This window comes from Falco cherrug, chromosome 11 (assembly GCF_023634085.1).
Source record: "Falco cherrug isolate bFalChe1 chromosome 11, bFalChe1.pri, whole genome shotgun sequence".
NCBI lineage: Eukaryota > Metazoa > Chordata > Aves > Falconiformes > Falconidae > Falco > Falco cherrug.
Window position 1 is genome coordinate 4,592,392 of NC_073707.1, and position 9,309 is coordinate 4,601,700.

Sequence of the window (9,309 nt, forward strand, 5' to 3'; positions counted from 1 at the left end):
CGATGGGCCCCTACGGTGCCTTTAAGAGCGGGGAGCGGTGGCCGGGTGCCGCCTAAAAATAGTGTGTTCCCCGCCCCGTCCCGGCTGTATCCCGCGTCGCGCGGGGGTCCCTCCCCAGTGCCCGGGGCGCGGCCACTTCCCTGCCTGGCAGGCTGGCCGGAGAGCTGCAGAACGCAGGTGAGAGCGGGAGGGGAGGGAGCCAGAGTGGGGCTCAACCCAGCCCCCAAAACATCCCCACTGCGGAAGAACCGGTGGCAGCCCTGGCAGGGCAGCTCGGAGCACGGGGAGGAGCAATCACGGCCATCGGTGGAAGCGGGAGTGGGGCACTCCGGGGAGCACTTCTCCTGCCCCTGCCCGGGCTTGTAACTCGGGCGCTGGGAATGCGGGGTTGTGCCGGGAGGGGGGAGAGAGGGAGGTGCCATTGCCTTTTCCTGGCAGGGACACCCTCTTCACGCTCCGCCAGCAAGGCCCTACGGCCATCCCCAGCACCATGGTGAGGAACGTGGATGACTTTGACTTCTGCCTGCCTTCACATGCCCAGGGCATCCTGGAGGGGCTGCAGCGGCTACGTGCCAACCCTAAACTGGCGGATGTGACACTGGTGGTGGGTGGGCGAGAGTTCCCCTGCCATCGTGGCATCCTGGCCCTCTGCAGCCACTACTTCCATGCCATGTTCTCTGGTGACTTTGCTGAGAGCATTGCAGCGCGTGTGGAGCTGAAGGAGGTGGACCCCAGTGCACTGGAGATGCTGCTTGACTTCACCTACACGGGGAAGGTCACCATCAACCAGGGCAATGTGGAGGGGCTGATGCGGACCTCCAGCCAGCTCCACTTCCCCACTATCCAGAAGGTCTGCAGCCGCTACCTCCGGCAGCAGATGGACGCCACCAACTGCCTAGGTATCTGCGAGTTTGGTGAGAGCCACGGCTGCCCTGAGGTCTCCTCCAAGGCCTGGTCTTTCTTGCAGGAGAACTTTGAAGCCGTCTCTCTGCAGGAGGAGTTCCTCCAGCTCTCCAAGGAGAGATTGGCCACGTATCTCTCCAATGACCAGCTGCAGGTGCAGGAGGAGCAGAGCTTGGCTGAAGCTGTGCTGCGCTGGGTACGCCATGACCCAGGGCCCCGAGCCCAGTTTCTGCCTGAGCTGCTGGAGCTGGCCCACCTTGTCTCACTGCCCGACCAGTACCTGCAGAACCTGCTTGCCACTGAGCCCCTCATCCGTGACTCAGATGCCAGCAAGGCCCTCGTTGCCCAATCCCGCACCACAGTGGGTACTCCCCTGCCCTAAATCCCACCCCCCAAGCTGGGGGGGAAGGCTCAGCTCAGAGCCTAATGGCCTTGTCCCGGCCTCTTCATCAGGGGCAGAGTGATGCCAGTGCCCAAAAGAACCCTCCAACTCCACCGCAGAAGCTGGAGGAGGTGTTGGTGGTGGTCGGCGGCCGTGTGCTGGAGGAGGGTGGGGATGAGGACAGGGGGCTGGAGGTGTCGGCTGCCCCCAGGAACTTTGCCTTCTACAACCCCAAAAGCAGTAAGTCCCCACGGCACACACTACCCCCTCCCTGCATGTTAATTAACCCTCCATCTACCCCAAAGCCACCTGTTGCCAAACGATCTGGTGTCAGGTGTACTAGGGGGGGAGGGGGGAGGGGAGGGGGAAGAGAAGAGCAAAATAGGGCTGGCTGAAAGGTGTCATTTGCTGGCTGGGGGCGGGTCATCATTTGGCTCCACTGGCTTTCAGGGCAATGGATGGTTCTGCCTGACTTCCCTGATTACAACAAATGGGGCTTTTCCCTGGTGGCTCTGAACAATGATGTATACGTCACAGGTAGGTGCCAGGGTTGCTGGGGTGGAGTGGGGGTCCCCAAGGAGGATGGGGGGCAAAGATGTGAGCACAGCATGCTGGCATGGGAGTGGGGGCTACCCACCTCTCCAAGACCAGCCCTCTCCTTGCTCCCCTCTTGGGTGGATATAGCTGCTGGCAAGGGGTGCCCAGAGACAACTGTGTTCTGAGTGGGTGGCCCGCCTGACCCATCCCTCACCAGGTGGCTCCCGAGGGTCCCAGAATGACACATGGTCAACAACTCAGGCCTGGTGCTTCTGCCGGATGGATGGTGCCTGGAAGCCCATCGCTTCCATGCTGAAAGCCCGGACAAACCACACCAGTGCAGTCCTCAATGGTGAGATCTACGTCATTGGGGGTAAGGCTGCAAAGACCCCACAGGTGCTGCCGGGGCAGGGGTCCATGGGTGCCCCAAAGCAACAGGGAGGCTGCAGTATCCTGCCACCCTGCAGGGACGACAGTGGATGTGGTGGAGGTGGAGCGCTATGACCCCTACAACAAGAGCTGGTGTGCCATCAGCCCAGCCCTGAAGTATGTGAGCAATTTTGCAGCTGCCAGCTGCTTGGGCAAGCTCTACCTGGTGGGCTCCTGTGCCATCAAGTACAACGCGCTCACCCTGCAGTGCTACAACCCTGTCCAAGGTGAGAGTTGGCCCCATTGCCATGCCCTACCGATGCCTTCCTGGGGAGCAGGACTGAGGGGGACCCCCAGGCAGGTGACGTTCTGTGCTGCCAGGCACGGTCCTGCAGGATGGGATCAGGTGTTAATGGGGTCTAGTGATGGCTGTAGCATGGGGCTGGGTCCAGCCAAGGAGCACGGCTGCTGGCAGCATGGACCTGAGTTGCAGACCTCCAGCCCAGCCCAGACCTGAGCTGCAGTGGAGCTGGATCTCTGGGGCAGAGAAGTGGGGGAGGCAGCCCACCTTAGGGAGAAATTAAACTCCTATGACAATGCCACCTCCTCAGGCAGGCTCCGTGCAGTCTGTGGTGGTCTCCCCCATCCCACACCACCACTACAAATAGTAACACCCCCACACTTTTTTTATGCATAACCCTTGTCTGAAATGGGGACCGTGGGTGCCACCCTGCCTGGCTGCTCTGTCCCTTCCCTTTCAAACTCACCCTTAAATAGCCATGCGCTCGGCAATGCTTTTTTCGGTCACTGGCAGCTGCATCGAGGGCCAAGGGTGGGACACACTGCTGATGGCTGCTCCTTGCAGATTTGTGGAGTGTTATCACATCCCCCTTCATCCCCAAGTACCTCTCAGCCCCACGCTGTGCCACGCTGCGCGGGCTCATCTACCTCATTGGGGACAACACCAAGAAGGTCTACATGTACAACCCAGAGGCCAACATCTGGCAGAAGGTAGTGGGCTGTGGGGGCAGGGTGCAATTGCCCTCCCAGGGAGGTAGGGCAGCTCTTCCTTCCCCACCAGCACCCCACAAACATACCCTCCACACCTCTTATCCCAGGTGCCAGCACCCCTTGTCCCTCCTGCCTGCTCAGCCCTTGGCTCTATTAACCCCTGCGGAGCTCAAGATGCCCCAGTCCTTCCTTCCCTCCTGCCCTGTCACACCCACACTAGGAGCACAGCCTTTGCACCAAGTTGCTGATTTTAAAAAGTGTTCACGCTGCAGAAGCCCACAGGACCCCCTTTTCCTAGCATCACCCTCCTACATGGTGTGCGGGGCTCCTGTCTGTGCAGTTCAGCAGAATCCTACCTGTCCCTTCTGTTCTTGAGACCCTCTGCTCCCTGCAGCATCCCCAACCTTTCTCCCATACAAGCACAACATGTGGATGCTGCTAAAAGCAAGATGTGTCTGCAGGGGCCCTCAGACCTTGCAGAGAGGATGGGGCAAGGGGACACACTCAGTGGCTTGATGTCCTCCACAGTGGGAGCAGGGGGTCCCCACACATCCCACCCTGCCCCTTGTGCAGGTGCAGCTCCTGCACACACTCCATGAGAACGGCGGGATGGTGCCACTGGGCGACCGGCTTTTTGTCACCGGTGGCCACTGGAAAGGCATGGACGGGGACTACCGGGTGGAGATGGAGGTGTATGACTGCACCAAGGACCTCTGGACACGGGAGGGCTCCCTGCCCTGCCTCTGGCTCTTCCACAGCTCCTCCTCCATCTTCATGGACACCTCCAAGTGGACGGAGGCTTTCTAGGGTGACCATGGGTGGCAGGAGAGCCCACAATATTGCCTGTCATCCTGTGCAGCTACTTTTCCCCCTCTTGCGTGTCTCGCTGCTGCCAGCTCAGCTCTGCAGGGTGGAGGATATAGAAACCCCATCACCAGGCTGGCTGGGGCATCTTGTTCCACCTTGCCACTGTGGGGAAAAGGCTTTTCCTTATAAATACGCTTTGGTTAATGCTCTCTCTTAGCTTGTGTGGTGTGTTTTGGGTTTTTTTAAGAATTGTCTTCTTCCCCCTCTAAAACTCCAAAGCTTTTAGGGTATTTTGAGTCCTCCCAAAGTGTAGTGCATCCCACTGAAGGCATGTTGCTGCCTGGTGGTCATGGCCTCTTTCGCCATCACGTTGATATCCAGCAAAGGGAAACGAGGGGGGCTGGGGGAATCTCTCTTTCCCAAAACCCAAAGCTCTCCAGCATGTCTCTGGCCCAGACTGAAGTGTCAGACCCACCCCAGCGTCCCGTGGAGCAGAACAACTGGCAATGAACCAGCTTTTGGATGCTCTGTGTCCTTGGGTGGCACAGGGGCCTGCAGTAGGATGCTTTCACCCTGGTTTCTCTCCCAGAATACGCAGCACACGCCCCTGGGAAGTGACCCAAGGCTCAAAGCAAAGTGGCCAGCTCCTCGGTGGCTCCTAGTGCCAGGACAGAGCCAGGTGGTGCCTCCTGCCGAATCCGCCGTGGCAGAGGGCACCTTGGGCCGGGGTGAGCACGAGGCAATGCTTCCCCAGCGCCCGGTCCCACCGCCAGCGCCGGGATGTCACAGCCCCGGCACCGCTCGATGGCTCACCTGGCACGCCTCGGAATTGTCACCGTCCCTGAGGCGCCGCACACGCGCGCCGAGGAGCCCTCGCGGGGAGCTCCCCGCACGCCGCGCGGTTTGGCACGCGAGGGTGCCCGCCCCGGCGGGGGGAGCGGGGCTCTCGGGGCCCCGGCAGCGGGCCGGGCCCGCGGCGCCCTCGCAAGCCCCGAGGCGGGGCCGGGACCACCCTCCCGGCAGCGGCGGCGGCGGGATGCGGCTGCCGGAGCTGTGCCTGGCTCTCTGCGCCGCCGTCCCCGGGACCGACTCCACGGGGGCGGGCCGGGAGCAGCCACCGGGCGCGGCAGCAGCTGCGGGGAGGGCGGCGTAGGCGGGACGCGGGGGGCCGGCGGCGTGGACCCCCGGCAGGCGTGGATGCTGCTGGCCGGGAGCCCCGGCCAGGCGAGCAGCAGCCGGGCCCGGGGCAGGACGGGCACAGTACGAGATGGGACGGGGGCTGGCACAGCAGCGGTACCGGCCAGTGGCCGGTCTCCAGGGGAATCACCCCCGGCTGCCTGGCAGGTCGGTGTGCCAGGTGCTGTCCCCGGCCCCCCCTCCGTGCCAGAAGAGCTGCGGAGGGAGCTGCAGCTCCTGCTGAAAGGTACCCACTGCTCCCGGGGACCGCTGGGGGGAGGGGGTGGGGGTGGTGCGGTGGGACCCCAGGGCAGGAGATAGCAGGGACGAGGCACAGCAAGGCTGGGCAGCAGAGCCAGGCACAGCTGCATCCTGGGGCCAGGAAAAGTCGAGGTTCCTTCCTCACAAGCTAAGCCCTGGTCGCGTTTTCGGGTCAGGCATGGTGAAGGAGCAAGTGAAAACACGCAGGAAGGCCTGGGAAGGACGTGAGGAAGAGGAGGAAAGTGAAGGCAACCCACAGGCAGGGTCCCATCGTCGTGTGGAAGCAGCCTTCCGCTGCCAGACGTGTGAAAACATCTCCATCGAGCAGAGGGCTCGGCTGGAGCTGCAGCTCTACTACATTGTGAGTGCCCAACCTGTCCCCCACTTCCCACCTGCAGCATGTTCCTGCGCATGGGGCACCCACCCTGGCACAGGGGCTCACAGTCTAACCCATGCCCTTCTCTCTCCCCAGCCGGAGAAGGAGGGGATGTTCCACTGTGGCCCAGGGCTGAACCTGACCAGCGGGCGGTATACAGTCCCCATCACAGGCTACTACACCTTCACCGCCACACTGCACATAGGTGAGCCCTTGCACAGCCCCCACCACTCTGCCGGGGAGGTCGGGGGTGGCGCTCACCCTCCCCTCTGTCCCAGTGCGCAGGGAGCAGTGAGGAAGAGGCAGTCGTCCAGGGGAACCGTCTGCGGGTGCTGATCTGCGTGCAGTCCTGCTGCCAGCACAACAGGTACTGCAGGGCACAGCCAGGAAGGGAGAGAGTCCCCTGGGCCGAGCAGGGGGGAAGGAGTCTAGCATCTACCGGGGAAGGAGGGACATGCGACATGCTCTCCCCAGCACCACCCACCCTCCCTCCCTCCCCTGCAGCAATCTGGAGACCGTGTCCGGTCCGGGCTGGAGAGTGGTAGTGACCATTTCACCATCTCTGTCACTGGAGTCCTTTACCTACAGGTTAGTGGTGCCAGCTCCACTCGGGACTGTGGAAGGAAGGGAGCAGGAAGGCGCCTTCTGTGGCGTTGAGTCTGTTGCTCAGCACGGCTCTGAGGCCAAAGGATAATCAGGGCTGAGGTTGCCTTATTGGTCTTTATGTCATACTTTTCCCAAAAGGAAGCGCAGTGAGCAGCCCCTCCAGCTCTTAGTGACTGTACACAGGGGAGAGCTCTCTCCTTTGCTCTGCCAGGCCGTGCCCAGTGCCCAGAGGAGGTGGTTCCAGCCTTGTTAAGCACCCACCCCACCCACCCCTCTCCCCAGGCTGGACAGTACACCTGTTTTTGTGGACAACACTGCAGGCTCTCCCCTCACCATTCAAAGTGGCTCCGATTTCAGCGCCATTCTGCTGGGGGTGTGAAAAGGTGCTGGGCACCACGCAGGGAGCTGAACCCGTGCCAGGAGTGGCCAGACCTTTCCCTCTGAGCAGAGCAGGTGCGATGGTGGCTGGCAGCACCGAGCCCAGGGAAGACTTCACACTGCTGCAGAAGCTGCAGGCTGGCCTTATGCTGCTCATGCTGCAGAACCACCTGCAGCCAGACAAAAGATCTGGAAGGAAAGGATGATGATAATGATAATAGTAATAAAGCAGCCTGAAAAGGAGCTCAAAGAGTTCAGTTTTATCTAAAGGCTAAGGCTGGAAGTTTATCTTGGAAAATATTGCTGACAATGGCAGCAGCTGACTGTCTCTGCAGGGCTCAGCTCCCACAATGCCAGGCACCCATGCCTGGGACAAAGCCCCACATCTCCATTTTCTCTCTCAGCAGATTTCCCCACCCAGCTTCTCAGCAGCCCAAACCAAATTATTTGTATCATTTCAGCTTCCCTGTGAGGTGTTAGCAGCAAATGTTTGCTGGCAAACACCAATGTCCTTCACAGCTAACCTTCAAAGCAGAGCAGTGTCCTTGTCCTGTGGCTTCCCACACCAGGCGTTCCCTGCCCATGGCACAGGGCCCAGGCCATGGGCAGCACAGATAGGCTCCTTGCTTTGGCTCTGCTAGCTGTCTGAGCCAAGGATGGGCACAGGGCTGCATGCCTGGGCAAAGGCTGCAGGAGAGGTACCTGGGCAGGCTGGGCATGGGGCAAGGGAGCTGCACATTTTATTTCTTTGTAGCATGTGGCACTGGGCAAGCTGTGCCAGCAACACCATGAGACAGCCCAAACTGCACCCAGCCCTGCCTTCCCTAAGGGATCCACACACATAGGCAGGGAGGAGGCAGTCACCTCATGCTGGACCTCACTCATGAGGGCTTTCCTGGCCCTGTCTCACCTTCTCTGCAGGTTGCATCTCCTCAAGGAGTCTGGTGAAGTAGCTGTTGCTGCAGCTCTTTGTGGGCAGGGGTGTTTGGATCCGGGTGAGGGTACAGGACTCCAGCTGTGCAGTTTTAATGATCAATTCTTCCCTAAAAGAAAGTGAACTTGTCTCTGAAAGACATGCTTTTCCCCCAGCTGAGCTCCCAGTTACCACATGTGACCACAAGCCAAGCACTCTCACTCAGATCAGCCACCTTTTTTTCCTACCAAACACACCTCAGAAGATAGAAAAGGACTGTCAGAGAGTGGGACTTGCTGAGCTGGTAAGCTGTCCTCTGTGAGCGAGGTATAAAGAACCCAGTGCACTTGAACACAAAATTGAAAGAGTTTATTAAGTCAGAGCTACTGGGGGGCTAATTTAGGTGTTGGGAGGGGGCCAGAACCTCAAGTCACCACCAAGGAAGGGGAGCTGCATGTACAGCACTTCTCCATGGCCCACTCCCAGGGTGGTGGTCTCAGAGCTCCCCACAGTAGCAGGACGCTGCTAAGCAATGAGGCAAGGAGAGTTTATTTTCAGGAAACCTCTTGCAGACCCCACCCTACCAGCAAACACAGTTTTCTGATTTCCACTAAAGTTGGGGTTAAATCAGCCTTTCTAACCGGCTGGCTACTCACAAGCATGGTGACACCCTCTCCACAGTGCTTCCTTTTCCCCTTTGCCCTGAAAAATGGACAATACAATCCATTTAATGGAAATAGTTATTAACTGTACAACAGCACTGCGTATTACATTCCTAGTCGGAGTTGTGCTTTCAGTACTCTTTCTAAAGGGAAAGAAAGAAGAGTTGAAAGAGGAGGGAGAAAGAACAGAGTCAGTGGGAGCTCAGAGGTGCTAATTCCCTCACCAGTTCTTGCATTGGAATTAAGAGATGCCTCCTGGAGGAAGCATGAGAGAGATGGGTGCTTGGCTCAGCTCTCCCAGCACAAGAACCGTGGAAAGCAGGGAGGCAAGAACGGAGGGTGAGTCACCCTTCTGAGATCTGCAGTCAGGGTTTCTTTTGCATTAGACTGAAGAAACACCAAGCTACTCCATCTTGGCTCTCCAAAATTTGACTTTAAAGAGCAGAGGCAGCTGAGTGGGCAATTCCCTCTCAGTTCACATGGCAGAGTACGTCACAGTATGCAGGAATGGCTGGGAGCAGAACAAGCTGGCAGACACAAGCACTACCCAAAGTATGTGCCAGAGGCCCACCTCCTTCTCCAGTACTCTGCAGAAGATGCAGACAGTTAGCAGGAGCTAGGCCAGGTTAGCTTAAGTGTTAGCATAAGTCCATGAACTTTAACTGACTTCTGCTGTAGCAGAAATAGATTAAAGATGGTCAAGCCACCTGTCCCAAACAGGATGGTTTTTGTGTGCTCAAGAAAACAGCCCAGGATGTGGGACCAACCATCTCCCAAAGCTCCAGGGAACATAGGGAACAGGAAAGAACCCAGGTAGCCCCACAACCTTGTGCCAGACTATGCACAGAACAGCAGGCACCACCTGCACCAACCTGCCCAACCTCTCTCTAGGACTTCCTCATGCAGAGCAAGAAGCCTGTGCAAGAAA

The 9,309-nt window shown here is 59.0% G+C and overlaps 2 protein-coding genes across 4 annotated transcripts; both read left to right on the top strand.

Annotated features, from left to right (window-relative positions):
* The first annotated feature begins 12 nt into the window (after positions 1 to 12).
* On the top strand, positions 13 to 4,225 carry KLHL30 (kelch like family member 30). Of its 3 annotated transcripts, none has more exons than XM_027801090.2 (7): positions 13 to 1,264; positions 1,357 to 1,525; positions 1,736 to 1,822; positions 2,040 to 2,195; positions 2,290 to 2,478; positions 3,057 to 3,202; positions 3,776 to 4,225. In XM_027801090.2, exons 1-7 carry the CDS (start codon positions 491 to 493, stop codon positions 4,007 to 4,009), a joined length of 1,755 nt encoding a protein of 584 aa, XP_027656891.1. In that variant the 5' UTR covers positions 13 to 490; the 3' UTR covers positions 4,010 to 4,225. The 3 variants fall into 3 exon arrangements, with proteins under 3 accessions (XP_027656891.1, XP_027656890.1, XP_027656892.1); XM_027801089.2 differs by having other exon boundaries at positions 13 to 177; positions 439 to 1,264; positions 3,057 to 3,918; XM_027801091.2 differs by lacking the exon at positions 3,776 to 4,225 and having other exon boundaries at positions 3,006 to 3,195.
* Positions 4,226 to 5,045: 820 nt separating this feature from the next.
* LOC129737067 (erythroferrone-like) lies at positions 5,046 to 6,479 on the top strand. Its single transcript, XM_055723836.1, is given in 7 exon segments — positions 5,046 to 5,159; positions 5,162 to 5,432; positions 5,623 to 5,807; positions 5,919 to 6,027; positions 6,108 to 6,189; positions 6,327 to 6,354; positions 6,357 to 6,479. Coding segments are annotated over 7 exon segments (912 nt in total).
* Positions 6,480 to 9,309: the final 2,830 nt, after the last annotated feature.

Coding starts and splice junctions, on each gene's coding strand:
- KLHL30 (XM_027801089.2), top strand. CDS start 491: ATGGTGAGGAACGTGGATGACTTTGACTTCTGCCTGCCTTCACATGCC. Junction 1,526..1,735: donor CTTCTACAACCCCAAAAGCA/GTAAGTCCCCAC, acceptor ACTGGCTTTCAG/GGCAATGGATGGTTCTGCCT. Junction 2,479..3,056: donor GTGCTACAACCCTGTCCAAG/GTGAGAGTTGGC, acceptor TGCTCCTTGCAG/ATTTGTGGAGTGTTATCACA.